The sequence below is a fragment of the Podarcis vaucheri genome (genome assembly GCF_965113315.1).
Source record: "Podarcis vaucheri genome assembly, chromosome: 1".
NCBI lineage: Eukaryota > Metazoa > Chordata > Lepidosauria > Squamata > Lacertidae > Podarcis > Podarcis vaucheri.
The window spans coordinates 110,638,011-110,657,788 of record NC_138759.1 but is presented as its reverse complement, the minus strand read 5'-3'; the positions used below and the strand labels follow the sequence as shown (position 1 = coordinate 110,657,788).

Genomic DNA, 19,778 nt, shown 5'->3' with positions numbered 1-19,778 from the left:
AGGTCTATTGCAAATGTAGCACTGCAAACTCAATCTACGCTCAGCCAATCATAATTTCCCTGCCTTCTTGCAACCACTCCAGGAGGCAACACTGATGTCCATGCCCTCCTTTTAATCTCATTTCTAGTTTTTCTCCCACCTGCCTTTGATTCTGGCTGCACCTGCTGTTGGTCTTCCCGCCTTCTGCCTCACTAGCCCCAATGGACACTAGCCACCTCTGGGGAGAGGGTATATCACTTGCTTTCAGTGGAGGGGTTCAGCCTCACTTATGCCAGTTATTACTTAAATGGTGAGTGGAGGACCAGTGAGCCTCACAGAGTCTGAACAGTGTCGCCTCACTGACTTGCATCCACCCTTGGGCTTCAGTAATTTTCAGACATCTCAACCAGGTCTCCAGACTCCTTTCTATGGGTCCATTTGTAGAAATGAAATTGGACACCACTAGCTAGCCTCCCCAATCTTCCAGCTATGTGTTTCAGGTCCAACTACCTCCCGCCATTAAGACAGACTCCAGGATAATAAGATGTGCAAGCTTGCAAAGAGTTTGCTTTTATGTGTATCACGCAACTATACCTTTAGATCTTTTTTCAGCGGTATGCACAATGGGTGGTTATTCATTTGTGATCCTACATTATTTTGGGACACTCGGCAGTAGTTGCTGCATCTAATTATTTTTTGTTACATCAGTTATGACATGCAAAGAGTACAGACTGATCTTCCCAAGTCATCCCTCATAGAACTGGAAATATGCAGTGTATTTAATCTCAGATAGATTCCTCTTAATCATTGAGGCAGCCTCACATATTTGCATGATCAAGGAAGTAGAAAATTTTGTGTGTAGAGAAAAATAGCACTGTGAGAAGTGTGTAACACAGGGATGTCGAATCTGTATCCTGTCAGCTGTTATTTGATACCAGTTTTCATGATCATTGCCCATACTGGCTGGGGCTGGTGGGAGTTGGGATATTCATGGGATAATGCTACCCTTCTAGCAAACACTCATTTTTGAAAGACTGGAAACATGCATGAACTCCACCTGTGTATGTAGCAAGAGAGGTTTAAAGGAGTTGCACTACAACTTTTTCTTTGAAATTGTACAGCTGGTCTCGCACACTTCAAAGTTAAGAATCTTCACAAAGTTATCTTCTCCCACCTACAACTGTCACCTACCATGCTGTGCTAATGCTTTCAACGAAATCCAAGTTTAAATAATAAATAATAATAATAATAATAATAATAAAAGATCTAGCATATCCTGCAACATTACTGTAGTGCTCAAGAACTGTATCATGTCAGATTTACACCGTCTTGGTATGAAAGAATATAAAGCGAGTTCCAAGTTTATTTCCAAACAATTGCCTGGAATGGCACTGAAAATAGTTACTACATTTGTACAGTTAGAACAGTATCCAGTTATTTCAGAATGTACGAAAATCGCAACGTAGCAGATTGCAAATAATCTACAACTATTACTCGACAATTGTGAACAGCAAAATATGCATACGAAGAGTGTCAATGATTTCAGAACTTTGATTTTAAACTGCCAATACGAGTTACAGGGACTGGATGATAACGCAAGATCCTTTTAGAAAAGAGTCCATTATACTAGTGAGATTCTATGGGTAGATGCTGCAAGACACAAACAACTGAAGTGTTAAATCCATACATTACTGATTCCATTCTAAAAACAATCTTTCTCAGCACAAGAATTTTTTTAAATCACAATAGGCAAACTGACCCTTAAAATGTTTAGCAGTGGCAGAATTAACCCGGATTTGTGCCTTGGCAGCTAAGTAGTGTATCCTTGGCCGAGCAAATTGGTCTGAACATGCAGCTTTCATCATGCCATCAAACATGTCAAGAAATGGCAACAAGGCTGCACCAGTGAATAGACCCTGTGGCTGTTTCCAGTGGGGCCTAACAATACAGAGGGCTGTCCAATTCTGCCCTCTTCATCAGAGCTTGCTTGGTGCTCTTTGAAGCACAGAGGAAACAATATCTTGTTGTACATCTGTTGATGCCAGCTGCTGCAACTGCACAAAGCCCTATCCTAACCTTGACATCCTCCCACCTACTACCTGGGGCAGCAGCACCTGCATAGCGGCTCACAAGGTTGGGCTGCAGATTCATCTCAACATATCTTGTAGACCCAAACGTTATCAAGCCCATTGATCAAAGCCTGGAAAGTGTTGCTATCCTAACTTGATGTTTCACTACGCTCACAAATAATGAACAGATGCAAGATTTGGCTTGAATAGTAAAAGAAAAAGCACTGGTATGCATCCATTTACACGTTAAACTTGCAGAATAGTAGCTACTAGAAAAAGAAAATGGCATCAATAAGCTGGCCTGGATGAAATTATCACAACCATGCAAGAAGCTACTTCATACCAAGAGCTTCCCAGGCAGTCAACATTGTCCTTGTTTCTGGTAGTAACTACAATGCACTGTATATGATGCACAGAGCTGGATTCTGTAATCAATCTGCTCAGGCATTTGTTCACAAGTTTGTTCAAATAATATGGGGATTTTAGCTGAGAACAAGAAAGGGTCAATTAGGACTTTTTCTTTCACACATCTAAGAAAGAAGCCTCAAACATTTAAAGGAAAAAATGGGTGCTCTAGAGAGGCACACAAATTCTTCTGAGGATTACATCTTCAAGAGGATAAAAATAGTTAAACAAAAAGTTTTCAACTACCATTAAATATAATCTTCACTATGAACATGTTATACTAGTCTACAGTCAAATAAATCTACTGAACATCCCGAAGAAGAAATATGTTTTAAGTTTGTACTTGTGACAAATACTAATTCTTTTTTATTCCAGGCATTTATTATTTCATAGGCGTGCAGCACATGAAACAACAGAGGTTGTAGAACACTAGAATGCCAATTACAGCTAATCTTTATTGCAATTTAAGCCAGCAGGTATTGGGGGGAGTGCACTTTAAGATAAACTAAACCCTGTTTATAACCATTACATGAAATGTGATTGTTTCCTCTTATCAATCCTGAGAGCATAATCCCAAAATATAAAAAGTCTACCATCCATATGCATAAAGAATGGCACACTTCTAAGAATTACTGTAAAATGTGAACATTTGTTTATTGTCAAACTACACACTAAAAGTCAAATATATTTATACAGAAATGATGCATTAGCAGGCAGAAATGTGGAAAAATCAATGGCAGCTTCATTTTCACAGCATTTTCAGTTAGTTTTCTCAAAGTAGTTGAAATTATACATGGAATTTTCTTCCACAGTTGGCACTCAGATAGCCATGGTGCACTGCAAGAACTGAAAAACAAAAGCAATTGTAATATTAACTGCCAATTTAAAGAAAGGGATTTTTTAACTAGACAAAGAATGAGCATAGTGCAGTTTGGGATTTGTTCACTATACGCAGGTCAAGAAGTAAAATATATTGGGGCCAATTGTCAAAATCAGAGCAGAATTCTGCTCACAAAATGTTTTTGTTGAAGGAAGGGAGGAGGAGGAAGCTTCACCCTATAAGTCCATTGTGCCTCCTGAAAATCTGCACAGGAGGATTGGTATTGTTGGCAATCAGCTCAGGGGGTTGTGGAGGGGTTCAGAAACACACTGTTTTCCTACTTTCATGAACAGTAGCCTCAAAAGCCCTTGTGTGAAAAAATTGAGTTTGCTGCTTACAGAAGTTCAACAGTGGATTCAAGCAAATATAAAAAGGTAAAAATGTGCCAGTCAAATAAAATTATTGACCAGAGAATCATAACTGAAGTTAGATATACTTTATTATCAAAACAGAGTCAAGTTTTTTACTGTATACCAGCAACAGCAAAAACCACCAAACCCCAAAACACAGATTATCACCATCCTACACAGTACTTTCAGTATTCAGTAACACCCAATGTGGCTCCTCATTACTTGAACAAAGAGTACTAATGCAAGAAGAGACGCAAAATTTGATAATGAAAATCATCTGCCCTAAAACTGTGATAAAGCAGACATGCATCTGCTTAGTTTTAGATGCCTTGGCAGTCTGTTCCCTGTATATTTGTATCTTTGCAGGCTGAAAGCTACACATAGTGGTAGGGTTTGGCAATTGCAGCGAGTTCTGCTACTGTTGAGATGGAAATTGAGAGAACTGAATATGCAGTTCAAGGAATCTATTTGATCTATTCTTCCAACTGCTTTCCATGACAGTAGTAATAATCCAGGAAAATAAAGAACAACTGTGAATGAGTTACCTGCCCCAAACACTTATGTTTTCCCAGCTGAAGGACATGCCATAAACATCCCAAATCTGAGAAACAGTATTTAATGCACAAAGGACCAGTGTTTTGAATATGTGTGCAGACACCTGCCTAATAACACATTAGTCAAGACTACTCTGAGTGGGCTGGTTCAGATGATCATACTCCTTCAAAGAAGGAATAAAACAGGAACTCTTCAACTAATTTCCTATGAACCGTGGCTTCATATCCTGACTTGTTCCAAAGCAGTTACTCAGAGTTTCCTGGTTCAGACAAAATAGAGTTTTGGAATATTTAAATAGTTCACAGAATATTTCACTCACAAAAAGGAAGGAGCAAAAAAGCGACATGCATGGCCAAGAGACTCATTCATCTGTCTGCTTGGAAAATAGAGATGGTCTTAATCCTAGAGCTGTGGATTCAAGCCCCAGGCTAGGTGAAAGATTCCTGCATTGGTTGGACTAGATGACCCTTGTGATCCCTTCCAACTCTATGATCCAATACCTAACCGCAGTCAAAATAAGGCCCATAACAACATTTGCAGTTACTTTTTAAGATGCATTATTAGAACTGCATTGTTTTTGCAGATTTTCCAATGCAAAATTTATTGGAACTCCTGCTGTACTATTAGCATTCATACAAATAGTTTCCAAAGGCTGAACATCCCGGAGTACAGTATAACCAAACTGGCTAATCAAGATTTCAAGCATGACAGTTCAACTGAACTAAGGGTGTTGTGAGAAAAACACAGTGCCAAAACTTGTTTAATGCACAGGACACCACAGATGAGATTCTGAAAGAAGTTCAACACTATTCTGAGATTATTTCCCAAGAACAATCACTACTTTCTTTCTCCAGAAAAAAAAACACCTGAAAATATTGCAGGTACATAATGAAAGTTATAATTTGAACAACCAGTTATTAATTATGTTACTTACATCATCGTATACAAGATTCACAATGCCCTGTTGCATGCTGTCTCTTCTCCTAAAGAAATCTGTTAAAAGAAAGTAACATTTATATTGTAAACATTCTGATGCACAATCTGAAACTTGTTTGCATGCTCAAGTCTCACTGACTGGAACTGGGCTAAAATATTCTACCAAACACAAGATTATATCCTCCAAAAGCATCCTTTTCAATTGAGTCACAATAAATTCCACTAACTGACAAAGAAATCAGACAATTGTCTCAGTAATGTTCAGTCCTAATCAAGTCAACGGGATTATACAAGGCACACAATTTGGCCCCAGATGTTTCAAGTTTATGCCGTGCTTTGCAGCTACCTGAATATCATGCTCCCAGACCCAGCTGCTGAGTATTTTGTCACATTTACTGCATTTTGTATTTCACAATGACCTGATTTTTAAGCTGAAAAAAGTAAGAGTGCAAGGAGTCCTTGGGTTGCATCACATACTGCCTACAAAAGAGCGAATAGACTTCTGCTTGCATATTGGGACTTCCAATATGACACCTCCCTCTCCTCTTGCTTGCACACCCTCAAAATCTGTTCTGGAGGATTGTCAACCCTACAGAGCAGATTTTGGAGTGTGCAGGAGAAAGAGAAAGGGGAAGTGAGTGGAAGCCGACTTGCACATCATGGGATTTCACCCCTTAAATTTAATCTCACTTCAGATTCTAATGCTGCATTACTTAGAGACATGCATCATTTTATTTGTATGCCACCTTTCCACAGTTCAAACCGTGCTCAAGGCAGCTGACAACATAGAAAAAATTACAGTTACAAATGTAACAAAAATAGTCATCAACTGGCATCAGATACAGAATTGTTACAAAAATAACTATAAAACACCTTACCCGTCAAAGCCCGAAGCTTCACGCAGCAAGCCACATAGTCATCAAAAAAGATTCTGCCATTCTTGCTGTAACGTTTTACAATAGCAATTAATGTCTGTGGGCTTAGCCTATAACCTAGACGAGGTCAAGGAGAAAAACATGTCAACTTCAGAGCAAAAGGCTTAAACAAGCGTTTTTGTTAGCTTAATATTTTTAAACAGCTCCTAGCATTCACAGCCCTCTTTGAACTAAAACTCAAGAGGGGAACACAATACATGCACTCCAAGAATAAAGCAGGTGTTGAGTGAGGGAGCTGCATCTTTCCCTTCTAGGTACAGTGGGAAATTATATAATACTATGATATATTCCTTCCTTCCCAGACTAAGGGAAGGAAGGCAGGTCCATTGCTCTAAGGACTGTCTCACACATTCACTAGGGACCTGGATATGGATGTCAGGAGCAGAGATGGGCAAGTGAAAGAGAATTGCTTAACCTTCCTCCCAAAATGCTTTTCCTGCAATGTGTAAATATGGATTTAGAGCCCAAACTGTGAGAAGGGGACTGTAGAGGAAGCAATGGGCAAGGAAGAGAAGGAATAAGCACCTGGCTGATTCTAGACCACCACCCACCCCATTTTGCAAAGACATGGGCTCCCAGAATCACATATACAGCTGTAATGCTGGTCCCAAACCCTGAGTTCTCAGGCACATTGATCAGAATGGATTACTAGAAACTAAGAGGACTTCAAAGATGTCCTCCCAATCAATCTCCCTGTTCTCTAATAGGAAAGCCAGCAGCTTTTTCTACTGTGCTCACAATGGAACTATCGCCTTCTGTCATGTATGCCTGAGCAATTCAATCCTGCATTATTTGTGTACCCTGTAAGCAATCAATGAAGATTTTCAAAATCCTGGACAATTCAGACCAATGGTTGTTTTGTATGAAGATGCTTTGAGAAGAGAGCAGCAATACATGATTCAACTTCATCCTTTCAAATGTCAGACTCCTGTTCACATACATCCTTTAATACTCTGCTCAGAGTTCATTTAAAGGCTTGCTCTTCTACCCATAGACTGAGCAAGTTATGACCAAGATTTATCTAGAGCCAATCACTAAAATACTGTATAACGTCCTGAATATATCATTTTTAAATACTCTTCCTAGCAACCCATTCTACTTTTACAGGGAAATAATTAGTTACTTGAAAACACATGTCTAGCCAACATATCATACCCATAGCTACAATGACTTGAGTCAATTCATGAAGTTCCACAGTTCCGCTTCGGTCTTGATCTATCATCATGAAATTTTGTTTCCAAGCACTGAGAGCGGCCCAGAGTTCCTTAAATTCATTGTATCCCATTTTCCCAGTATTCTCTCTCTAATGCAATAGTTAAGAAAACAGACCATCTTGAAGAAAGTTGGTGAACAGAAATACATAAACCTGCATTAGATTTTTTGTTTTGAATACATATCTTCCAACTTCTTATTCAGGAGTTTGCTTAGAACATTTTAAGCTGCTGTTCTACGTTCAAGTTATCCGAGCAAGTGAAATTATTTCTTGTTTTTTGTTTATTTACACCCTGATCTACAGGATGCGAAGGGTCAAGAAGGAAAATCCTTAAAATATCGGTGTGTTCCAAAGCAGCACAAAACCAAGTACTGCCAACCTAGGTGGTATGAAATTCAGTTTATTTTAAGTGTAGTATGCTTTCCAAACTTATCTCTAATATTACAGGCTTTTTTGTTTGTTTGTTTTTAAAACCACACACATTACTTTAAGTTATTTCCTGACACTTGGTACATAAATACCATTCAATACTCACTACTTTGTTGCTGTTGGTCACATTTGAGTTGGGATAGCCCAGTAACTAGCACATGCTGGCTAACACACTGAGCCTGTAGTTTAAACTGCAGTTCCCACTGCACAAAGCCAGCAGCTGTAGCTTAACCCCCAGAATCAGTGTCCAGAATTAGCTTTGCTGATGTATCCAGTTTCTGTTAACACAAAATATGGAGTGAAGGTTCTAAAGCATGTTTTTGAATGCTTAGCTGGCCCTACAAGCTCATCAATCTTAGTTTCTTTTCATCTTTCAAAACAAGATTGTTCCTAAACATATTCAGAATCCTGCATCCCAAAACCTTGGTCCTGTTGTATATTGAACCTGGGTCCAGCTGGTTTCATATGAAATGAAGTTTACAGTTATACTTAAAGACTTTTTCCAAGGATACATCCAACATTGATATCATAATTCTGCACGTCTCCAAGCTGAATGCTGAAATCACAAGTGAAAGATGCATTAATTCTAGATGGCATATATTGATTTCAGCTCTAATAACTATTGTTCAAACTATCACGACTAGCAACATAATGAAGTTTATAAAGACTAGCAATTCATGTACAGGTAATGGCTAGCAAAACAATGGCTAATTTATATATAAAAAAGAGACAGACCTAATGAAAATGTATTCAGAATACTTTTCCTGTTTTAAAGGTTTTATACAACCTGTGTGAATTAGCATGAGAATGGAGGATATTATAAAATTTACATCAGAAAAGTAAAAGAAAAAAACTATTCCTTGATAAAAACAATTCAAGTAGCATGCAAAGCATGCTATGAATTGAGTTCAAATTAGCAACTGAAAGAATTCAAAAATGAATAATCTTCCTTGATAGGCAGAAAGTGAGCAGAAGTATCCACAAGCAGGAATAAGTATTCCAAGTCGTCTGAACGATCAAAGAAGCTATGACAATAGTTGAAAACATCAACGGCAGGAGGCAGAGCAAGAGGAACATCTGCCTTCTGAGCTCTTCGGATACACAGTCACACCTTCATGTATATCCAGGTCCACTATGTACTATGGAAATTCCAATCATCACATGCTATAGTTTGGATAAAAATCATTCCTTACATTTTATTAAGCCATCTGCCACACTCATTGTTTGCTGCATTACACATGTTGCAGGGACATTAAATGCAATATTTATCACTCAAGGCATAACTGCCCAAACAAGTCATGTGGCTACAGATACAGAGAGGCAAACAGGACTTAAGCAAGTCAAGAGGGAAATGAAGAACAATCTTCCCTGACTTGAACCTGGCAGGCCAGAATTAAAATCTCCACTCAGCTGCGAATCTTCCTGGGAGACCTTGGACTGCTCACAGTCTCTCAGCCTAACCTACCTTGCACCACCTTGAGCACCTCGGAGAAAGGTGGAATATACATCTAATAACAAACTTAATGTTTTGCACTACATCTCCCACCAGCCCCAGCCAGTGCAGCACTGGCCAAGACAGATAGAAGAATGCAATAACTTCTTGGAGATTGAATTTAAGGTGTTCAGAAGCAACAAAGTCTTACGAGAGTAAGTTCCACTGATTCCAGACTGGGTTAGACATCTCTGTAGCTCCTCAGCATCCACTTCACCATCCTGTAAAATTAATGCATAACAAATTTGTGGTTCAAATATACCAACCTATCTAGTAATACAAAATCAAGCATGTGTGAATTTTATTTGTTAGCCAACTGTTCTACCTCAATTAAGAGAATTAGAATACTTCATGAAAATTACTCATCTAGAAATTTGCCAAACTAATTAAATAACTAAGCAGTAACTAATATTTCCTTTTTTTTTTAAAATGAAGCAGAACTTCCTCATGTCCTGCAGTGATTTATTGCAATAGCACAGCTTTTTCATATGAAGTTTTTTTGCTTGAATTTTTTTCCACAAGTGTTGAATCTATTTTAAAAGTTTCATGCGCAGCTTTGTAAATCACAAGGCGGATTATTTTAAAACCAACACAAAATGGCTTTTCCCCACCATTATCTACTTCCCTGCAGGAATACCCTATACCTATATGTTCATTGTTGTTTAACAGGTCAGCTCAAATCCAGCTGCGTACAAAAAAGGATCAAAAAGTTACCTTAAGTTTAGAAGATATCTACATGCAAGAATAGTATACATAAAAAACCCAGAAAATGAAATGAAAGACTATAAAGCAGCTATTTGAACAGTTCTGAAGCTCTGTACTAATGCCAGTGAGCTACTTGTCTGATCAACTAAAGCTTATCACACAGAAGATTTGCTTACAATGACATGAAGCATTGCAACTACCATGGTACATCAATACATTATCCTACTAAGATGTCACACCTAACACAGCACAAAGAATCTTGTCTCCTAACATGCACTTAATGTAAATATTACTGTAAAATCATCCCCTCCCTTGGGATGATTTTTATAGCAATAAATAAAAATGAAAAGCTTAGTGTGTGAGCTTCTCCAATGAAAATGTAAAGGGCGACGTAAATTCAAAACCCACTTCATTTTCACCCCATGCAAACCCTATTATCCTAAAGTGACTGGGCTTCTTACAAGAAGTTTCCCAGAAGCATGTGTAAATGTATCTCTTGTTCTAACCTGAAAGGGATGATCTTCCTCCTGGCTAGGTCTAAGAAACTATTATACGCTGATCATGAGTTTCAGGAGAAAGAATATGAACTTGTGTTATTTAGCCACATTTAAACACTAAAGAGGTCAAACATCTCTAGTCAACTGTGGATCTATGTAGTCACATCCTAGAGATAATTGTTCAACATGACTATGCAATAGTGTGAAGGTACTTATACCATTTACCCACAAATACAAAATAATTTTCATTGGGTAAGCTCACAGGAAAGGATTGTTGGAATTTGATGGTAAATAAATTTCCAAGTCTCACTGACTGACCACAATGCAACAACACTCAGAAATGACTTCACTGGCCTGCTTTTACCCACCCCTCCAAAAGTAATACCCATGTTACTGCAAGTTTCTACCTGATCAGTTCTTTTGAGTGTCAAGGCCCACGCTTCCATCACCCCACTGGTCCTGCTACATGGCAGATGACAGACTGTGCTTATTTGACTGGTACTTCAGGAGTGAATGTTTATTCCTCCTATAAAAAACTAAATTTACTAAAATATTACACTTGAGAATTAAGAAAAAAAATATGGAAGTCATCAATTAAGGTCCTACTTGGAGAAAATCAAAGCACGTAATTCCCCCCTTTTTTCATATATATTACCCCATTTACATACAATTAATCTAAAGTAGTGGTTTTCAAACTATGTATTGGGGAACCCTTGAGTTCCTCAGAAGCTTATCAAGGGTTCTTCAACAAAAACAGTTATGGTGAAAAACTTCCCAGAAAGATGGCTTGTCAATACCTTTCCTGATCTCTCACAGCTACAGGGCTGTGTTCAGTACATTCTGGAGCACTCACAGAGCAATCTTAAGCATTTTACTCCAAAGCAATTTCCACTGCATTCAATGGACCTTACTCCTCTGTAAGGGTGTTCAGGATGCAAGGTCAGTTTCTGTGGAGCCAAAAAACCTGGATCCTACTTAAGATAAATTCTGAAATGTGTATTACAGAATTCCTTTGCTCCACAGTAGGTACCTACGGTGTGCTTCACCAGGTAAGTCAACGTGGAAAGGGTTCCCTGAAGATACAAAGTTTGAAAACCACTTCTGTAACATCTGGAAGGCCAAAGGTTCCCCACAGCTGCTCTAATATATATGTGGAGTTCCTACAGTTACAAGAGTTTCCCATTATCTTCAGTATTCTTTTTCATATTTATAGGCCGTTCCTTATGACTAGAACACAGTTGTACTATTGGGCAAGCCATTTTTTAAAAAACAACAACAACTCATTTCTTCAAAGACTTTCCTAGATTTCTATGGACTCACCAACTCTCAGTACAATGAACCCCCATCCTGCCTGCCATTAATCAAGACCTTGCTGCCTTAACTACTTCAAATGTAAACGGGGGCCTGAATCCAGTGATGCACCCACAAGACTTCAGTATTGTTTAGAAAACTTTATAGAAGGGCTGGAAATTGTTACATTAAAATTATTCTACTTAATTAAAAAATTGAAAGCTACTTTATATATTGGCCACTTTTCTAGACTTCATAGTCATGGCTTACCTTAAGCCATTTCCTCATACAGTATTTCTGGTGAAGTCATTCAACAACTCTAGTGCTAGGTCCTCAATGTGACACCCATGACCACCATGGTGTCCTCATGGTGCTTACTAAGCTCATTTTGGGGAGTTCAGAGTGTCACAAGTTTTAGACTTCCAAATGTGTTCCTAGGCTCAAGGCGTCTAGCTAGGGATCCCAGGCCTAGTGTTTCAAAGCAGTAGCTGCCAGAGTGAAGCACACGAGTTCTGCTTTGAACTTAACAGTGTTTCTGGTTCTCCAGAAGAATAAAAACAGGAGGCAAATACCAGATTTTGTTAATTACCTTCCTTTCTCCTTTTCTGGTTTCAGTAACGTCTGCCTTACAACCTGAGGTGGCAAGGAGCCACTGTCCCTGTGCACAAAGGAAGACCACCTATCTCACCATCACTTACTAGTGCTACCCCAGAACACACTGCTGCATTCCCCAATCTAGGAACTAGGGTACTCTGGAAATTTTCTCTTTCTCTGCTAGATGAAAAGAAAGCCCTAAGTTTCCATCCTGCTCATCCTACTCTCTCTCCTCCTACAGTCCACTTCAGGTACAATCCTCTATCAACTTTCCACTGCTTAGACTAGCTTCAGAAAAGCATACTCAAAATTCACACATGCTCATTTAAATAAGTATCAGAGTTCTAACAACTAGCTTAAAATCCCCTCATCTTGTCCCAATGACCAGAGGTAAAAGAGCATGAATTTGGCCAGAAGCATTTGTTTTCCCAGCAACTATGCAAACAAAACATAACAAATAAGGTTCTACCTTCTGACCTAGTTCGCATCTTGCATTAAGTAATTATTAAAATAAAATATAATCTGCTGTGAATGAGAAGCATGCTGCTGCACGCTGCTGGAATCACAAGTGTTTCACTCCTTCCCTTCTTCTGCCAACAAGCAAACCACGGAATGGTTTGCCATGTTGTCCAAACTCAGGCTACTGCTTGTTTCCAAACCATGAGCCTACAATTGGCTAACACGACAAATCAGACCATGCCTTGTTTTCTAGACAGCACCCAGTAGCAGTCAGTGAGGAGCACAGTGTCTGCAATTTCAACAGTGTGCAATGTGGTGCAAAACCATGCCTAAGTGTGGTCTCCCAATATCTCCATTCAAAAGTGCTTCCCTTTCATGCTATGCAGTTGAGCCTTGTTTTAGTTAAAGAACTACTGGGTTGTTTTAGACCGAGATTAAATGATACTAAAATAGTACCAAAATATTCATTACATATTCATTACATGCAGTGATCAGTTACTCCCACCCAAGACCACTTTTGTGGATTAGGAGTGCCATCTAGAGAAGGCAACTGCTACATCAGATGGCATGTGATTATTCTCAGCATTTCTCTGTCAGCTCATTAGTTCTACAAAAGGAGCACTATATATAATCAAATGGATCTATGCACACCAAAGCCATCAATGCCTTACTTTAAAAAGTCATGTGTGGTGTGAATAACACTAGGTTATCTCCAGTGGTGTCCATGCATGAATGAGAAGGGCCTGAAGTCATACAACAGGAGTTTACCTTCTTTGCTATCTCGTTCAGCCTCTCATGTTGCCCCCAAAATCTTATCCATAGGGTCAGAGGACTTTCTGGACCAGATTTGTGGGGATGGAAGGGTGAGGAAAGAAAGGAGAGCTTGTGCAATGTTGCCTGCTTATTATTATTATTATTATTATTATTATTATTATTATTATTATTCCATCCAAGGTCCTTGTTGATCATTAAAATACAGTTGTTTTAATATGCTGGCTCTTTGTAGCCATCACTTACAATGTGAAGAGTGGGCCATTGGACCTGGCTTAACCACACCAGCACCAAAATCTGAAATGGTTCCCCTGGTATGAAGACGACAATCACAAATGAAAGTTGTGCCTTCCCTAAAATGTCTTACTGAAATGCTAACATGTAGGATGTAACATGTAACAACTTGAAACCTTGCTTGGTAAAGACTGTAGAAATTAAAATGCCAAGGGGAGAAAAATCTAAAGGAGCTACTCACCTGGAACTGGAGTTCTTCATGAATATTGCCTTTGCAGATCCACACTCTTGAGAGAATGCATATTGGCATCACAAGTCCCAAAACGCTCTAGAGACCAATGACCTGTGGGGCCATGCATACGCCCTTTCGTGAATCTTTACTATAACCTTTTTTTTTTAACCAGTCCTTTTGCCCAGATTACACTGGTGCTACTCTATAAAATACCTAGCCACATACAATGTATATGACTCTTCCAACCCAGAAGCCTGCTTCAGACTCAAAATTTAAAAGTGCTCACTTAATTATTACTTCATTAATAACTATACAAAACTCTATATAATCCTCTCAGCATTGAAAAGGGAGCACCAAGGCAGTTACAAACAGCCTCCCCATCCTTATGACATATAATCCTGGAAATAAATTTATCTGCTCAGTGATTTGCAGCCAAGGAGCTAAAGTATCATATTTAAGAGTCCCCACATTCTTAGAAAGAGAACCTTTTGTTTCAAAGGCTAGGCAGTATGTATTAAAGTTGCAGACAAGACAGTTTTTGAGATGATACAATGTTTTTGAGATGATAAAAGAAAACTTAATATCTAAATCTATAAGAGCCAAATTTACACATGTAGTTGACTGACCAGGTGGGAAAAGAATGTGACTAAGGAGCTTGGCCAGTTTTCAACAATATCACAATCCCCTAAAAAAGAAATAAAACTATCTAACGCCCATCTTCAATTTACAATGTTTTCAAGCTGCAAATCACTGACAGATCTATACAGATGTTATTGTTAACATGTTAGCAAACTCCTGAGGACTAGTCTATGCCTTACACTACAATCAAAACATAAGAGCCCTCTTTCAAAACTTTAAGATAGTAACTTGAACTAACATACCTGTCCAGCAATAGCACTGAAAAATGTCCACAAGGGATCAGCAGCAGCAGCTGCAGCATAGGCACCAGAATAAACAGAATAGCCAGGAGATCCACCATGGGCCACACTTTGCACTCCTCCAGGAACTGGCTGACCCATTGCCATTTGCATTGGCACCTGCCCACGGTAAGCTCCATACTTTTGAGGAAGAGGAAAAGAAGAACATACATATTTCACTATATTTACCAGCTCATCACAAACATCTATTGTCTATAACAGATTATTTTCACTGAATTGAAATGCCTCACAAACTCAAGGAGTGTATGTGCACTACAATTCTAATATCACTACATCTTACTATGGTAACGTTTACACTTATAGAAACAGATAGTTTTCTTGACCACTAATTTGGGATTCACTACTGTAAGGGTATGGTGGCACAGGAGGCATGGTACTCTGGCAGTACAGAAAGGGCAGTTCAACAAAGTAACATCATAACAGAAGCAAACCAGATAAGGAGTACCAGAAAGTAGTGCTGAAATCTGAGTTTCCCCAATAGTGTTTGCAAAATTGCACCAGCAAAGAAAAAGTTAGCCAGTTCAGCTACTTTTGCAGTGGTGATGCAAGCTACTTCAACTAAGTACACTGTACCTAGCCAAATGAGGAAAAATATGACTACTTACAAATACAAAGTAGTCCAAAGCACACCAGTGCTTAGTATTTTGTTTCAACTAGTTTCCTGCAACTGAAGGAATTCCAGCACCACGATAAACTGACTATTTTTATTTGTGCAGTAAGCCAGGAAGCAGACTACTATCATCAAAGCTTCTTATTCTAGGGGTTGGGGAAGTAGGAGGTTTAGCATTACATGCCAGGAAAACACTCTTAGGGAGGAAAGGTAAGCTTTTTTTCTGAATGTCATCGAAAAAGTTCTTGAATACCATTCCCAAACAGACCTGGCAAGTATTTGACTACTGCCAACCACAAGGCTGGTCTCCAAGTTTTAATTTTTGAGTAGAAAAAAACAGTTCTACTTAGAAATTTATATATACCAAATTCACTTGGATGCAATAAAACAATTACTTTGACTCAATTTGAGTTAAAGTTTAAGGCTAGATTCTAGCCACACATACATATATATTAATGGGGTAGCAAAGAGGTGCTTGAGATTTCACCTGATCTTCCCTCCAGATCAAAGGGGAGGAGAGAAGTACAGGAGATTTTTTTGAAATCTTGTTTTTATGATGTATGTTGGATATGTGATTGGAAAACTTTAATTTGAAAAAAACAAATAAATTTATATATAAAAAAGGAGATTTCACCTGATTTTAGTCAAAAGGCAAAGAAATTTCCAATTCTCTCAAAGCAAGATCGGATGGGTTGCTATTCATCCATTCTTACAACCTTTAACTTGCCTGACATTTTAAAAAATCAATTCAGCCTGTAGTCATGACCTTATTTACCTGGGATGCAGAGCAGTGACAAAAGACAAATTATCCTTCCCTGCAACCCCCCCCCCAGGGCCCAGTGTCCCACATTAGATAGCTTAAAATCAGCAAAGACTGCGACAGCTGAAATGATTTCCCCAGGCACCACCCGCTGTCTTCCTACACCTACGGCAGTGCATTTTCAGTGCTTTTAACCAAGGGACCTAAAAACACCAGTCCTGCTCTAACAGATCACCCAGTTTCTAGAAGCACTCAAAAAAATCTTCTTGCTATGCCTTTAAGCGGTGGCTCCACAACCATGAATTAAGTATTCAAATTTAATAGGATGGCAAGCGGTACGTCATCCACAAGGCAGAGGCTGGGCCTGTTATGAAGAGAAAGAAAGGGAGAGGTGGTTTCCCCCCCCCTCCTCCTCTTTTCTTTTTTAAAATGGCAACCCTTTAGCTCGCTTGATGTGTCAGAGTCAGGCACGCCTTCCATTTCCTCCCGCTGTAAGAGAACAGAGTCCTCCCTCTCTCCCTCGCCTCTTGCACTGCACACATTAATGGCTTCTCCGCCAACTATCGGGAGGGGGGGGGGCGCTCGGCGGAAGGAGACCAATTTCGGGAAGGCCTTAAAAAGAAGGGCCTGGAGCCTGAAGGGCCGGCCGGGCTCCCTCGGCTCTGACCCCAGCCGGGAGGACGAGCAAGAAGATACTGACAGCCGCGCCGCCAGAGAAAAGGGCCGGGTGGGTGGGTGGGGGAGAGAGGGACGGACAGACCGACAGACAGGCCTTCCCTCCAATCACGCCCTTTCTACTCACCGCTCCGAACCCTGGGTACGTCATGTCGACGTTTATGAGAGGAAAAAACCGTTGAGAGCGGGGTGGGGGAGGGGGTGCCGTTTCCCGGATTCGCAGCTCGGCCGGACTCGAATCTACCACGACAGCCGCTCCGCTATCTCGCCAGCTCTTGCCGCGGTGGCTTCCTCCTTCTTCCTGAAGTCGTCGCACGGAAAAGCGGAAGTTCCTTCGCGGCGCTCGCTCGCTCGCCCGCCCTCTGGCCGCTGCTTTGGGCTTTTGACTGGCTGAAGCTTCGCCCCGCCCTCCGCTCGCGATAGGCCTCCGAGCTGAGGAGGAAGGGCGGAAGAGTGAAATGGGCCGCGGAGTTCGGGTGTCTGCGTGAGGGAAGGCAGGTTCGAAGAAAGACGGCGTCCGTGACGTCTGAACCGGAAGTAGAGGGGCGGGGTGAAGATCAGGCCATTGTTTTGCGCCACTCTGACAGGCATATGAAACTCTTCCGCCTTGGAGGCCGCTAGACGGGCCACAGAGACAAAAAAAGTTAGGGAGTAATGCATCCCGTTGCCTAGATAGAGCACTTCTGGGTCTTCGCCATTAAAATCCGAAAAGAGAGTTTGCTGAGGGGCGGGGGGGATAGGGAGCATCAAGGGAATTTTCCAATATGGTTTTTTTACTTATTTTTTTATGCTTTGTTGTTGTCTTTCTGGGTATGATTTGCAAGTATTTTCTTTTCTTTTTTAGATGAATGTCTATTTTTGCCTGTGTATTGTTTGTTTCCACGTATGATATTTTTGGGGGGAGGGAGACAGGGAGTGTTTCTGAGCATCATTCATTTTTTCTGTGTGTGAAATAATAGGTATTTTATGGTGCCCATCCCCCCCACCCCAGTTTCTCAGATTTCCAAATGTGCTCCCAGGCCCTGAAAAAAAGTTAAGAGACTCTTATTTTATAATTCTGTAAACTACCCGGATGGCTTTTTGTTGAAGGCAGCATGGAAATTTTGTAAATAAACAACTAAACAGTAAGTCCAAACAGGCATAAAATACACAACAGATACAGTGTGGCAATTAAGTGTAAAAAAAACCTGTTTTTTGCTTCAGACTATTTGCGTCTGTGTGTCACAAGCAAACTTGGGGCAATGCAAATGAGTTTGCTAAAACCTGTATGATCAAAATGTATTTAAATAGCAAATTGTGGTTTCCACATTTCACGCGGGGTCACTGAGTAGCTAATGGCTTGCTATAGCTCTTTAAAAAAAAGATTTAAGAACTATTCTCTTGATGGGCAAAATACCATGTCACCACAGTAATACATCACAGGCCCTATTTCTTCAAGATGCAGGCAGATAGTAGCAAAGTTGTTTGTGTGTGTGTGTGTGTGTGTGTGTGTGTGTGAAGTTATCTTGCAGACAATATCCATGTGTCTAAATCTCTCCCCCCCCCCCTTCTCCTATGAAATGCAGTTTGTTGCAAACTTACAATGCCTCGCCCCTGGGTATTCGTGGCAAGGAAAGAAGCAGCAGATCCCAAACCAAGGCAGATGACTGGTCAGCATGGGAAAGAAAGCTGGCAGGAATCTCTGTGTGCTTTGGTGCTCCAGTAGTGCTCACAAAAATGGTATTTATCAGTGGTAGTATTGTAGCATCATCTCTTGCGGCCAAGATGATGTCACTGTCAGCCTTAACCATTGCCAGCCTCAGCTATTGCCAGCGGTGGTGGAGACCCAACAGGTGGTATGGTGCTGATAGTCTAATCTGTTGATGCAGTAGGAGTTTGAATGGCTATGAAATATACTATGATAGTTGGGGCAGCCATTGGACTCTCTAAGAAGCAGGCCCCTTGTGACACTTAAGATTTCTTGATGAGGCCCTGTTCCAAATTCCATTTTATGGGTGTTCTGTTATCTTACTTTTTTATCCTAAAGCATTTCTAAACTGCTTAGTATTTTGAAATATATAAGCTGTATACAAAAATACAATGTAAAGCCAATAAAACTTTAGGGAAGTTTTTAATGTTTGACGTTTGACTTTTACATTTGTTGGGCAACCCAGTCAGATGGGCAGGGCACAAATAAAATTATTATTATTATTATTATTATTATTATTATTATTATTATTATTATTAAATTTTAATTAATAATAAAAATAGTATTATAACAATTTAAAATAAGTATTATAAGAACACAATAGATTAATAATAATAAAAACAATATTATAAGAACAGATTAAAAACTAACAATAAAACTTTTTTTATCCTACTTACTTGATTCTCCATAGAAATGGTAAACCTGGATTAAATGGAAAAATAATTTTGATGAGGGCAACATTGTGTAGAAGCTGTGCAATTTTACATCCATGAGCAGCACTGAGTCCACAGCAATGTAGAAGCATCCTGTCCACTTCACACAAAGATCAAATGCCACCAGATCTTTTTGTCTCTCTTTTTTTTTTAAATGGGGTAGCTTTATTGAAGTACTTATAAATCTCACTTTCATATTAAATATCACAAGGTGGTATGCAACCAGAAAACCCAATACTGCAATAAAAACAATAAGAATGTCAGACACATCGGTAAGGCCAACTGAGCAAAGAATCTCAGGTTTGAAAAGGCCTGTCCGAATAACAGTTTTTGACAAATTTAAGAAAACAATCAGGTAGGACTTCTGCCA

At 39.6% G+C, this 19,778-nt stretch overlaps 1 protein-coding gene across 1 annotated transcript; it reads right to left on the bottom strand.

Annotated features, from left to right (window-relative positions):
* Positions 1 to 1,324: 1,324 nt before the first annotated feature.
* GCA (grancalcin) lies at positions 1,325 to 18,949 on the bottom strand. The gene is made up of 9 exons (XM_082199179.1): positions 18,590 to 18,949; positions 17,136 to 17,625; positions 14,907 to 15,083; positions 9,395 to 9,464; positions 8,264 to 8,307; positions 7,265 to 7,412; positions 6,053 to 6,166; positions 5,173 to 5,231; positions 1,325 to 3,299 (listed from the first exon to the last, which is right to left on the bottom strand). The coding sequence occupies exons 1-9, from the start codon at positions 18,796 to 18,798 to the stop codon at positions 3,273 to 3,275; spliced, it is 1,338 nt and encodes a 445-aa protein (XP_082055305.1). The 5' UTR covers positions 18,799 to 18,949; the 3' UTR covers positions 1,325 to 3,272.
* Positions 18,950 to 19,778: the final 829 nt, after the last annotated feature.